Source organism: Pavona decussata, unplaced genomic scaffold (genome assembly GCF_977016875.1).
Source record: "Pavona decussata unplaced genomic scaffold, jaPavDecu1.1 SCAFFOLD_121, whole genome shotgun sequence".
Taxonomy (NCBI): Eukaryota; Metazoa; Cnidaria; class Anthozoa; order Scleractinia; family Agariciidae; genus Pavona; species Pavona decussata.
Genome location: NW_028145535.1, coordinates 246,526 through 260,553, shown reverse-complemented (window position 1 = coordinate 260,553; position 14,028 = coordinate 246,526). Strand labels below are relative to the sequence as shown.

Genomic DNA, 14,028 nt, shown 5'->3' with positions numbered 1-14,028 from the left:
TTTAGGGTTTGCCCTGAGCAGCATGCTCCCTTGGGAAAAAATTTGGGTGACCAAAATATATGATTTTCCAAACACTGTTTTAGACCAGATCCTTGAATCAATACCCTTTTCAGACCAAACCCAAAGGTCGATGGAAGGAAAGAGGAGGAGAACGGCTTCAAATTCCCTATGTTAATGAAACTACACTTCTCATTCGGTATGTAAAATAATAAAAAAGGTAGCTTCTTCCAAACAGCCATACCCATTTTCCCAATCAGAGCGCACAACCCTTGCTCAATTTCAGACCGAAATGGTCAAATCTATGATACCCATTGGGCCGCACATACCGAAATGGCTATTACAAGGGAGTACTCTCTTGGTCCAAGACCCTTGAGTCCAAGTGTTTCATCAAACATGTGACATTCGTTTGGCCACTGTGTTCAACACTGCAACATCATCCAACAATGTTGGGAGAGGGAGAGGGAGAGGGAGAGGAAGAGGAAGAGGAAGAGGAAGGAGAAGGAGAAGAAGAAGAAGAAGAAGAAGAAGAAGAAGAAGAAGAAGAAGAAGAAGAAGAAGAAGAAGAAGAAGAAGAAGAAGAAGAAGAAGAAGAAGAAGAAGAAGACGCCTCTTACCCTTTGAAACAAGAATTCCGCTTTGAACGATAGAAAAGAAAAATAAAATACGACTCTTTTATGGATGGACTTTATTTTTACGATATAACACTCTACGCGTGTCAGATACATTGAAATTTGTTTCTTATAATAAGCAGCTTCCGTCATCTATGTTTATAAGTCATCTAAAACGAAAATAATTCTACGTTGTTACAAATTAAACTCAATCTAAATTCATGGATTATTGATTCTCAAACAAATTAAAGAGCTTTCAAAAATAAATAAATAAATAAATAAAAGTGCAATGATTTAAATCTTAATTTTACACCCACTCTAAATTAACATAACAAGACGTGCAAGAATTCTAAGCGTTTACTCAACCCACTTCGTGTCATTTTGATCCAAAATGTAGAGCACTCGAGTTATTTACAATTCGCAGACAAGCAACTTCTCTTCCTTATCTACTTAAGTTTAAAAAATCACGGATGAATACAAAACCAAATAAATATTGCGACTCAGAGCGTAAAATAGTACTGAACTCCTTGAGGTAAATATTTTGTTAAAACATCCATCAAATCATAGTTGCCTAGAGTTCATTCTCAACGACAGAAACTTAAAACAAGCTAAGCTTATAAATTTTGCTATGATAAAGGGCGCCTAAAGTTTATTAAGTCCAAAAATCTCGCTGGGGCTAGGAAACACCCTTATAGATGTGATAGAGTGATCATCGGAAATTTGGATCTAGGAAAAGTACAAAAATCTCTATTTTTTCCAATCTAAATGGGACCAATTCCCTGCCATATATTTTCTCTGGTTTAATAACGAAGGAGGTACAATCGAATAGCTCTAAGGGTGGTAGCATGCCCCAAGGGGTATCAACCAGAAATATAGTTCAGACGATCTTCCTAGTCACATATATTAGGAGTCCCTCCCCTCCCCTCCCACAAATGATACTACAAATTATTGTATGCACAACATATAGCAAGAATATCAAGTTGTGAATTTTGCCTTCTTCAGTTTTTATCTCACCGAATCTCTGTAGTTTACTGCACATTGTTATTAATTAAAATGTCTTTTATCTCGTTGAACCTACCGTTGTAAAGTAAAGAAATAATTTAAATCAGTGAAAAATCAGTGCGGTTTTTATTTCACCTGAATTAACTATAAATGTTTTGCCTAAATATGTAAGTAATCTCACGGGTGTGTTCAACGTTTTTAACGTTCTATGAAAGCTACGAAATATTGTTATTAACACAACGGAGAACTACAGTATCTACTGTGTGAATAATATTTACCCTGGAAAGCTACCATGCAGTTCACTGTTTAAAAGATGTGCAAAGAATAATAATATCTGATTGAACAACTTCGTTGCGTTGTACTACCAAACTTTTAAATCTTTTTTAGGGCATTGTTTACATGTTATCTTATGCATCCTCGGGGAACTCTACTAGCTCTTCGAATTCGTTTTCGTCATAGATTGTGTCACCCAGACCGGCTTCCTCGTATTGTTGGTACTCAGCGATGAGGTCATTCATATTGGAGTCAGCCTGAAATGAAACGAAGTTTGCGATATTTAGAGACAAATAGCAAATCAGTGGTAATTGTTTATTACTGGGTTGTCAGGTAATACTGTCCTGTGCTAGAACTCTCTCTTACTCCGCCCTGCATAGGGTTCTGAGACCAGAGTACCACTAATCCAGATCGACTTGGAATTTGGAAATCAGCGTTGCAGTGGTATTTGTGGAAGGACGAAAACTTGAAAACCCGAAGGAAAACCCTTAAAACAAGGACAAAAACGTCAACAAAACTCATCTTCTTTACACCCATAAGGGGTTGATTCTGAAGGAACTGTGGTGCTGCGTCGGTGGGGAGTAGAAAAGTTTGGTTTCATCAACAGGGTTGATAAGAGGTTTGCATATAATTAAAATCATTTGCTACTGAGAAGCTATTAGCACCAGACCTTGCTTTGAATAAACATACTAAAAGCAATTTGGAAATGAAAAAATAATGGACTCAACCGGTCATGATTTTCGAAAAACCTAAGTTCAATATCGGTTTTTGAACCTTTCATCATATTATTGGCCATATAAAGTCTTTCGAATCAATCGGCAATTAACGTACTCAGTCGACAAAGTGCCCAGGATTTTAAGATTCATTTCCAGGTGCATCTATGAGGTAGTGCTTTATTTAAGTCTCTTACCTTTTATTTTGTTTGTTTATTTGCTTTTTATTTTATGTTATTTTTTTGTTGCTGTTGTTGTCATTGTTGCTACTTTATACGGGGACTTACAAAAGTCATTAATTTGACCAATAAGAAGAGCCGTTTTATCGTCATTCAGAGATAGCCAATAGAATCGTTCGTTTGATGGCGCAGACGCCGGCGCGCGCAAATGGCGGGAAAATAGTGCTTTGTGACGTAAAGACCTCGGAGAAAAATACAGTTTACGCTTTCCGCCCAAACACGCTGTTTGCATCTCCGGATTTTTGCTTTATTTTTGTGTTTTTTCCTAATTCCAAGGCATTCTTTTAGTGAGTTCTCCTTACGTGAGTTTGCTGTGAGTAGTTTACAATCGCGTATACTGGTAAAAAGAATTTTTAACTCAAGGAAACCTAGTTTATCTTGCATTAATTGCTGAAAGATGGGAAAAGGTTTGTAACATTTTCTTCATTGTAGTTTTTAACAGCTCTTATAGAGTTTTATTCTCCTCAACGAGACAAGTAGAAAACGCCAAACTAAGCAGTTTGTTTATGTATTCTTTCTGAACAGTTGACGTTTTCGACCGAACTGCGTGTCGAAAGAACCGGCTGTCAAAAGCGAAGCAAATTCATACCGCTTGCAAACATCGCCGGAATGAAGACGGGTTAGTCAGTTTATTGCTTTAAAACTTGACAATTTTATCTTGTTAAAAACGTATTTCAAAACAAGACAAGCGAAGGAACGAAAATAAGCTGAAGACTTTCATTAACCGTTCATCATACTTAAGATGTGCTCAACCGCCGTAAATTGATTTAAAATTTTCAGGATGTTAACATTTCCAAACTCCGGTAGGCGCGGCCGCCGTCTTGTCGCTCGACCGAGTGACAAGAATCACAAGATTTGAAAACATTGACCGTGAAAATTGGCGTGTCCTGCCTGCCGAATATGCTTGTAAAAACTGAGTATTTGCTCCAAAATTCTGCTCGGGTAACGAAATTCTGCCGGCTCGAACTCTGTTGGGTAAAAATGAATAAAGCTTAGACTACTTTGTGAACCAAAATTGCTGCCGATAAAGCTGCATTACCCGAGTTCACCATCGTGGAATTATATTTTCGGTCATATCGCTTGTTTTAGGGAAACTAATTAAATGGCTAAATCATGGACGTATTTTTTTTTCAATGCCGCTGAGGTACTCAGCTTGATCCTCCCTCGTTTTAGCTTATCCTATTGCGAGATGTAAAGCACAGTGCTAGGATATTTGGATTTTTTATGACATCTTTTGTCAAACTGTTTTGTAAATCCTTTGTGTTGTCATGTTGATCTATAGCTTTTACTGGCTCTATTGAGATTCTGCTCGAAAATGCATTCAGCATTCTGCCGCTAGAATGCTCAACGAATTAGTGTGCTCGAAATTCTACCGCCAAAATTTATTTAATGGCTTTAAGCAAGATAACTCAGATGCTAAGGTTTCCTCGTCAAAATTGACCAAAATAATGATGCGTACGGTACAATAACGTGTCACGGTGCATTGCTCCAACCGAATTATTGCGTGCGTGGAGTGCTGTTTACCGACTAGTTTACACACCAAAAATAAGCTCAAGCAAAATCACAACTCGTAGCCGAGAACTACATGAAAATAACATTCTAGTTAAACTGCAAAAAATCGCAGTTATTGTTAATGGTTTTTTATAACCTTCGTTGCTATCATGGTGTAACTATGAAAAGTTAAGAGCTGTCATTCGTTCGGGCAGAAGTGTACACCTTAAACGTAATTTTTACAGATAAAGTTCACTCTTGTCTTCACTTGTGGCATTCGTCCTACCACAGGGCCAAATTAAAATATATGACCTTCATGTGACAATAGATAAAAGTCACTTAAGAACAGGTCATGCTGTGAGTTCAATTAATACCAGCTTTAAGGTGAAAATGAGGTAATGCAGCAGCTTAAGATTCAAGTCATCTATGACTTTTGAAGTTACAAAGCCGGAAAGAAAGGGAAGATTTAAGCGCCAGAATCAAAGCTTAAGAAATACAAAGTGGCTCTATAAACTTTTGGGTTGCAGTGGACAAAATCCTGAAGTGCATCTTCTCCATCCAGAGAAGTTGTTGAGTAATTTTATTTACCTTTGTTGCTTTCTATTTTCTAATTTTCTCTGAGAGGAGATTTTAGAAAATTTGGTAAATTTTACCACGTGGCCACTAAAAGCTGAAAAAGATCGAAATTACCTCTGTGAACTCCATGACATCCATGCCTTCAGTCGTGTACCAGTGGAGAAAAGCCCGTCTCCTGAACATGGCGGAAAACTGGTCTGTGAACCTCTTGAATGCCTCTTGTATGGCAGTACTATTGTATAGAAACGTGGCGGCCGTTTTCTGTCCTTTAGGCGGAACATTACACACAGCTGTCTTCATATTATTCGGTATCCATTCTACGAACGCAGACGAATGCGCGTTTTGCATCTCGGAAATGGTTTCTTCGACATCTCTCATGGCAAGTTGACCTCTAAACATGGCGGCTGCTGTGAGGTACCTTCCCTGGCGCGGATCACAAGCCACCATCATGTTCTGGGGCCCGAACATATTGCTCGTGAGCTCGGAGATGGCGTACGATCTGTAGCTTTGCGAGCCTCGGCTGATAAGGGGAGCGTGGGCAGGGATGAAGAAATGAAGACGTGGAAATGGTACCATGTTTACTGCGAGTTTTCTAAGATCAGCGTTCAGCTGTGAATGAGAAAATCAAAATTCGAGGTAAGTACATTTAGAACCAGCGCAAAAAGCGTCTACATTTTTCTTTACAGTTATGCTTATTTTGACATCGCTTTCGCTTATTTCACAAGTGTTTTTATTTGTACAGATCAACATCTTGATCATAATTTAATTGTTAAATAGAAATGTCGACCTCGCAGTAATAATTGTTAGCGTTGAGTACGAATTTATTCCTACCTGTCCAGGAAAGCGCAGCGATGTCGTTACTCCTGCCATTGTAGTGGCTACTAATCGATTCAATTCATGATACGTAGGAGTCTTCAGTTTTAAAATGTTCGAACAGATATGATACAATGCTTCATTATCAATACAAATGGCGGCATCCGCAATGTCCACTAGATGATGAAAGCTTAGCGTAGCGTTATACGGCTCCGTCACCGTTTCAGACACTCGTGGCGAAGGCAGCACGCAGAAACTGCTCAGCAGTCGATCCGGATACTCTTCACGAAGTTTTGACATTAACAGCGAACCGAGTCCGGAACCAGTGCCCCCTCCCAGCGAATGAGCCACTTGAAAACCTTGCACGCAATCGCAGAATTCCGCAAGTTTTCGAATGCAGTCCATTCCAGATTCCAAGAGTTCCGAACCTTCGGTGTAAAAACCCTTGGCCCAGTTGTTGGCTGCACTGCTTTGACCTACAGTGGCAATATAGAAAGCGATGTGATGAATATTTGCGTTAGTCTACATCGGGTGGTAGACACCACACGGATAATTTTGTGTTTTTTTGAACCGACAAGGCGAAAGCATTGCGGTATTTATTTAAATGCACACCCTCGATGTAGACCACCACACCAATGGAAAGATGTTAAAATTAAAGCAAACTTGAATTTACACCTCGCTTACTGCAGGGACCAAAACTGACTAAAGTTCAAGCCATTTTGTTGATGTTTAAGTTCTCAGGGTGCTTGTTGGGGAAATTTCAGTTTTCAAACAGATGACCTCGTAGTCATGAACATAACCGTTGACTAAAACTCACCACATATGCAGTTGTCCGGGCTAAAAAGTCCTCCGTACTTTGAAGAACGAAGCGAGTCGATGGAGCCAGGCTCCAGGTCCAGACATGCTGCTCTAGGGATGTACCTGCCATCTATTTGCACAAACGAAGAGAAGAGGTTACGTTATGTCCTTACCATTCAGTTTCAAATAACCAAACCACGCGGAAAACCGCGCAAAGTTGAGGATGCCCATAGGTAGCTTTCGTTTGAAGCCTCCCGGGATACTCTTAGAAATTTCGGGTAGGGTGGAGTAGGTGTGGGAAAGTGGGATACAGCCAAGATCTCAAAACTTCAACTCTTTATCAAACTCAAGTATATGATTTTTTATCCTCTTTTCTAGATACATGTTAACTTCAAGTTCTATATCCTATTTCAGTCCTGTTGTTGATTGTAGTCAAAACTACGCGCATACCCAATTCATAGCATGGAACAAAAATATACCATATTAAAGTACTTAAACGACAGAATTTTACACGCTGCTCAGTTCAAAAGCATCCTGCTAATATATAAAGAGCTTTTATAACTGACGCAGTACTACCCCGGGAGTAACACCCTTTCCCTCCCCGGTCAAGGTAAAACCACATTTCGATTCATAATAACTGGTTTCTCCTTTATGTCCAGCTCAAACTGGTCAAGGATTGATGAACATTTTACCAAAGTGCAGCAAGTACAGCCCAAGTGCTCATCACAAATGCTATATATGAGATATATGAGCAGCCCAAGGCTGTTCAGGCTACCTACCCGTTGTTTCATCGAAGTAAACGTTGAGTCTGTCCACTTGATTTGGGGTTTTCCCGATACAGTGTCCATCTGGTGTTATACCGTGTTCATCAGAGATTAGTTCCCAAAACTGCAAATCAGTAGAAAAAGAAACTCAGAATGTATAATATCAACGACTGGAAACCTTCCGATGATCAAAGCTATCATCGCGAGGTCTACTGTCACAACACAGGATGGATTAAAGAAAATATTCTCTCGTCATCCACTCTAATCATTCTTTACTTTCGAACTAAATTTCAACGCTTTAGCTTAGGTCGTTTTGTTTCCTTTACTGTTAGAGTAAACTTGGTAATAACGGTTACCTTGTTAATTCTACTCTAAGTATATGGTTTATTATATCGCCTATTATATCTCTATATTCGAAGAGTGGTTAACCTACTGGTACAGCAGAGTCACTATTTGAACTGAGATATGTTGTGAACTTGAAGTTTGTTATTTATTGTTTTCGAAGAACGGTCAACTCCTACTAATAACATAAACAAGTTGACAAATTCGCTGATTGACGATGTGTTTTTATTTGTGCTTAAAGTTTGTTATTTTGTTCTTGTTTTGTCGCCGTTGACCCATTCATTACAAATTCGAGATTCCCCCCTTATCATCATTTCCCGCACAACGACAATCATCACGGTGTTATCGTAGTACTCAAAGGAACTGTCTGGGTTTGACAGCGGCACATTGTTGTTGATAGAAAATGTGAATTTTAATAGCCTTTTTCTCTCCCGGAGAGAAAATCACGAATCGTGTAACTGTAGAGAGATAACGCAGAGTGACTATTCATTTTGAAAGCCATTGAGCATTGCTTTCCCCGTGGTGCTTTTAACTTCACCAGTTTTTGTTTAAAAAAAAGTGACGAATTTTGCATGTTTACTATCTAGAAAAATAATTTTCCAATGACAAAAAGACATTGTGGCATTTTAAGAAGAGTCGTTTAGCAGGTGATTTTAAAGAATTCGCTGTTATACGGGTGACCACCTCTTTCATGGTCTTAAATTCACTAGTTCAAACTAAAAGCTCTTAGCGTTCTTTTTATTGTCGGTTTTTCGACATAAAATCCTCTCAAGTTATGGTACAACTTTTCCTTATTATACTTGGGGTAGAGATCACTCATTTCTCCAAAAAGATAAAAAGAAAACCTACATAAAGGACTTTTACTTAAGTCGTATAAGCCATGGACCTGTCTGTCACTGGACAGGTGGCTAACTTGCAACTGATAGCTGGTTTACGTTAGATTTCTGACCCGGAATTAAACGACAGCTCTTTTTAACGAGAAACACGCTCTTACGCCGTATGTGAACGTGGTCATTTAGGTTTCAGACTGAAATTATGATGGACTTTTGGTTGCTATGGAGATTAGCCTTCTTAGTTGACTCTAGAAAAGGTAGACTTTTTTGAGCGTCGTTATTTCGTCAGAGAAAACATGACTGAATGAAGCAAGTAATCCTTCGTCTCCTTACTCTCATGCTAAATAAATTTTTTAATGAATTCGTGTTGTTTTTCTTTTTCTTGCGGTTGCTCTATATTAAAAGAATAATTCAAGATCTATGAGCCTCAGTGCAATGTAATTTGTATTTCATTGATTAGCTACACGAGTCTAGTGATATGCATCCCAAATTAATTTCATTTTTTTTTTTAGACTTTATGCCACAGTAAATGACTTGGAAAATGTTGTGGTAAATAAGTTGAAATTTTCCATGGTTCCAAATCTCAGTCTCTCTCTATGTTTTGTTAAGCCACACTAACAAAGTATCAATTCCAATTTCGCTGATGCCAATTCTGCTTCAGGCACCATAGTGACTTACATAAGGAACCCGGCGAAAAATAACTGAATTTAAACATTGCTTTAACTACAGGACAAACAGAACCAACTCGAGCAGAAACGTCAAAACGCGTTTAACATGAATAAATAAATAAAGGGTTGTTCTTGAACTAGAGCAAAACTGAGTTAATGCACTGTCAAACTGAGTTTGCATTTGCAATATCCGAGTCTTACATGATTATGGTCGGGAAAATCCGGTTATGATTTACGTTTGACATGTGAAATCTTCATGAGCTACGCTTATTTTGGGATAGGTTGATTTTTTTTGAGACGGAACTATTTTTTTCCATTGGCCGGAATATTAAAATTATACTCCAAAACACCCCTTGTTATTTTTTACTCTAACTTTGATTTGTATGGTAATTAGCACTGCAGTTTCGCGTTTTTTCTTCAAGGGGCTGCGCCAGGAAACGAGGAACCGATTAAAGTACTCCACGACGCCTTTTACTGAAGTAGCTAATGCAGTAATCTTTAGCTTGTGAAATGTTTACATTTCGCGGAAATCGGCGGAAGGCAATATGGTGTGGTTTAAAATAAAAAAATAGCTACACCTCAACTGGCTCTTTTAACAATTGTGTTCAGTTTTTCTATAAGCAGCATTGCTCGTAAGTAGCGTCTCCCTTAAGCGATCATGTTTTTAGAAAATCGTTGGAATCAACTTACTACTGTATTTAAAATCTCTTCTAAACAACTATGTCCGGTTTGGACTATTACCAACTTTTTGGCCACAAAGGTTGTCGCTGGCGAGAATTCGTATTAATCTCGTTTTGGAAGAGAACCAATCGGCGAGCAAATGTTTCGCATCGTTTCGTAACTTAGAAATGAGACGCATGTAGCAATTACAAGTCTTGGACCAAGCGTCACTAGGGGAGATCCGTTGATGTTTTTTTATAACAACAAATGCATCAGTACCTTGGAACTGATCTGGTTCCCGCACTGTCCAACTTGAATATGAACTATGTCCCTCATCCTGGATATCCCTGGATTTGTTAATCAGCTTTTTCCTGTGAGTAATTTAAAGCAATACTTTCAAAACGCGTGAAATTTGCACATAATCTTTAACCAACAAGTGGTTTACCAACTGTTGGGCTTCCCTTGCAGAGACACATCTCATTAAATATTATTACTTAACTTAGCGAGCTTTGTCGCCTGTTAGTGCCACTTAGCAGTGATATTATATGGACAACTAACCGCCTACGTATCTCTATCTCAACCAATAGATTACTGACTTCGTTTGGCGGAACATTTAATCCTTATGCTAGCCAGAGACGTTTTTAAAACGTATTTGAAGTGAACAAGACTCTAGACAATTGTGGTAATCTTTCGATTGATATCCGTCGATTAGAAACTTAGAAATCGTCTAAGAATCTTTTGAATAAGTTAATAACTTACCTTGCCAACTTGTTCCCAACTGATTGGCACAAATGGACATTGTAGATGCCGTTAGTTCTTTCACACGATCCCTCAATAGTACACAAAAACCGAAGCCATTAAGACATATTTGAAATGAGCTACATTCTACCAATTGTTCGTTTGAATGAATAATTGAGAACTTCGATGATTTTGCTCGATTACGGAGGTGGTCCATTCATGGTGGTTTTAGCTCAGGAAAGTAACAATTTTTCAGGCTAAGAGCTTCTACTGGAGTTGTCGTGTTTCTATTGGTCACAGCTCACGTGATGTGTTTTCAACAAACAGCCGGATGGGCCAGTGATGGAAGTTGGCTCAACAAGAAACACAGACATGTTATTTTTCACCTGTAGAGAAACATTAGCTTTGTTTTGAATCTTTTCATAGGTTCAGGTTTGAAGAACTGTTGGTTAATAAACTCTCTCACACTTATCTAAGTCATTCCCTAATGAAGAGTAAATTACTTTTCGCTTATTTCTAAAGAAAGTTTGAAACACCTTGGTTGAAAACAGGTGATTTAGCTACGAGAGGCGAATGTTGCGTTATTTAGGGAGGCGAAAACACTTTTCAAATTTGCGCGGCTCAAAACTAAAAATATATATGTATAAACAATGTCCTCCACCTGACGTGAAAATACATACGCAGATTTTTGTCCCCTTAAATTTAGCGGTTCCGAGAAGCGAACAATTTTTCGAGATCTTCATGGAACAGATAATTTCTAGGGACAATCGTTCATGCATTCAAGAAAGCTTTCTAAATCTGTTTATTATTAACTGTTTCCAGGGCTGTCTCAGTTAAGTTCTTCCTGGCAAGGTTTCACGGGTCTCATCACAAGTATAGAACCCTGGAAAGAAGTTTTAATCTTTTTCCTTATAAATTAACTGAGGCATAGCGTGCCTGTAAAGACCATGGGGATAAAATCCAGAGGTCGCAGGTTCAAGTGGTTGGCTAGAGTTGCTCCGCCGTAGCCTGTTGAACTCCTCGGTCATGCTTGTAAAATATCCAGATGGTCTGCTTTCCGCAAGTTGAGAGTTTTTACCGCGGTTTTGAATTTCACCAATAATATCATGGGTGACAAATTACTCCTTAATTTTGGCGCGAAATTTCAGCGACAATTTATAATTTCACATGTGAAACTATATAATTGCTATGGCAACGTTTCCTATATCTCAATGCCAAGATGGCGTACAGCAAGAAGTTACGGCATTAAAAGACGCTGCAGAAAACCTAAATCGGCGAAAGAACACAAGTAACTGGGTGAGGGTTTTGAGAACTGGTGAGATGAAAATGGCCTTGAGTAAAACCCCGAAAAGGTTCGTCCTGAGCACTTGGATAAAGTACTCGAGCGGTTTTTTGCTCGCGTGTGTAAACAAGACGGAACCGACCAAGATTGTGAGCGTAATTTGTCACCCATGACATTAAAAGGTTATCAAATGGTATACTCGTAAAATTAGGAAATAAGTTCGCTCGTCACCATTTGATTACATATACTTATTTCTGATTATTTGTGAGAAGTTCTTGTCAGTCCCAAGTCCACTTCCACTATAAAACATTTACACTTTTAAAAAAAGCTCAGTTTCAACTTTTCAAAATAACCAACGCCTACCTGATTTCTCCTTACAATATCTCTACATGTATGTTCAAAGAAGCAGATCACGAGAATCAAGAACGAAACGATCATTTATCACAAAATAATATATATCAATTTATTATATAGACATAAGCATTTTACTGCAAAATACAGCACTTGTAAAATTCATAAGAAACTACATCCCGGATCCGATTGGCGCATTTTCCACATCCTCTCTAGTGAGGATATGGATATATATGAGTGTTGTAACTTTGACATTTTTTTTTTTTTTTTTCAATTTTAATAGAAATGTACACGGTGGCTTGAAGATATGAATTCTATTTTCTCGTGTAAAAAACAATATTTTACTCACTTGCTGCGCTCATTCATAAAATATTGTTTTTACCACTCGAAAATACAATTCATATCTTTTCGCCACCATGTAATATCCTCTACATTTAAGGACGGTGCCTACTAATACAGAAGTATTTTTGCAAGGTTTATGACTATGCGGGAAAATTAGGTCTTAGCGAGGGCTATTGGAGTCTATAAAGAAAACTGGAATCACCACGCATATTATTCTTTTAGCCGTGACGGATGTTCTTTCGACGTCTACTAGTAAACATTGAGTGTTGTCCAGAAACAACGGCTGTTTTCCTGCAGTAAGCTCTGTTCCCCGATCTGTACACATGAATCTAATTCGCTATATCATCGTCCGTAGCTATGGGACCATGCACTTCACACGATTGACTCAACCAGGTTTCCCTCTAGGGACATACTTACGAGAGAGTGATTCTAAATTTGATTGAGAACGGATTTAAGCATAATTTCAGGAAAGTCACAATCGCGCTTTGCTCGCTTTGTCTAGGTATTTTTTTGACCAAGAGAGATTCAACTAATTCAACCCCGTTTTTATCTATGAAAGTGATTGTCTTAGGGAGATTCTCATGGGGATTAACACCTTGACAGAAATTCAACTTGATAAACTTTTTGTTTTCTATCGCGTAACACCTATTCGGCCACCCAAGAAAGGGAGTTTGCCCAACAGTGATCAAATTTTACGCTTTAATACCAAAACAAAAGCTGAGATTCAAATCAACTCGAGTCAACAATGAGGTTTCCAGCAGGTGGTTGACGCTCTCACTGTCTTCCATTTAACCCCCTAAGTCGAAATGAGAGAAGACCCTGAGGAGCAAGTTTGGTGGCGCGGTTTACATAATAGATCCACCAGCTGCACATCTGAGCCCCATAAGAGTAAAGACTTTGAGTCGGAGTAGTGAAGTGATGAAGTGTGCTTGGGAATTGGAAGTTTTGACCCTGGACGTAATTTTATGAAAGGCGATGAGCGCTTGTCTGACTAAACAGGCACTTTGCACGTGCCGAACTTGCCAGCCTGGACTGACCCGGTTGTTTAAAGAGCGGTAATTTTACCCAATACGACGTACTTCAACTTATACTTTATCCGCCGTATAGCGACTCATCCGCTGGATAAGTTATACGCTATTTGAACAGCAGGGGTCAAACGGTCAGTTTGAACTGATGGATTACGCCACTTTCAAAATATTAAACTTGGAGAATTGTTTGCGCCAGTTGGTTTGCGAGCTGAGCGCTCGGATCGGCCAGTTCTGATAAATGAAAAGGGGCTAAGTATCAGTTTATAGACTCGAGTTTGTCAAATTTGATTCACCAGCCATGATTCGCTCTTGACAGAAAATATGAAGCAAATTCCCAAATAATTTTTTGAAGATATTTATATTTTAGAAGGTTAGTTTTAACCCTGTGGTAGAATACATTCACATAGTCGGCTCTTCCCACCATGCCATAGCTATAGTTCACCGTGTATATTTCGTCCGTCATGTTTTGCCCACGTGAACTCATTTTCTGGGTAAATTTCCTTCACC

The 14,028-nt window shown here is 38.7% G+C and overlaps 2 protein-coding genes across 4 annotated transcripts in view; one reads left to right on the top strand and one right to left on the bottom strand.

Moving 5' to 3' along the window:
• Window positions 1-596: 596 nt before the first annotated feature.
• LOC146469636 (tubulin beta-4B chain-like) lies at window positions 597-10,308 on the bottom strand. Its single transcript, XM_085123055.1, has 6 exons — window positions 10,060-10,308; window positions 7,293-7,401; window positions 6,533-6,643; window positions 5,734-6,191; window positions 5,017-5,511; window positions 597-2,140 (listed from the first exon to the last, which is right to left on the bottom strand). Exons 1-6 carry the CDS (start codon window positions 10,114-10,116, stop codon window positions 2,018-2,020), a joined length of 1,353 nt encoding a protein of 450 aa, XP_084979181.1. The 5' UTR covers window positions 10,117-10,308; the 3' UTR covers window positions 597-2,017.
• LOC146469634 (pyroglutamylated RF-amide peptide receptor-like) overlaps window positions 3,001-14,028 on the top strand; it is a 30,189-nt gene continuing 19,161 nt past the window's right edge. Inside the window, exons 1-2 of one of the 3 annotated variants that reach the window (XM_085123064.1) lie at window positions 3,001-3,242; window positions 3,361-3,454. In XM_085123064.1, the coding sequence (XP_084979190.1) occupies window positions 3,233-3,242; window positions 3,361-3,454 (104 nt within the window). In that variant the 5' untranslated portion in view covers window positions 3,001-3,232. Of the gene's footprint in view, window positions 3,243-3,360; window positions 3,455-5,399; window positions 5,539-14,028 lie in introns of those variants that run through there. The other 2 variants (XM_085123062.1, XM_085123061.1) reach the window with 2 other exon arrangements.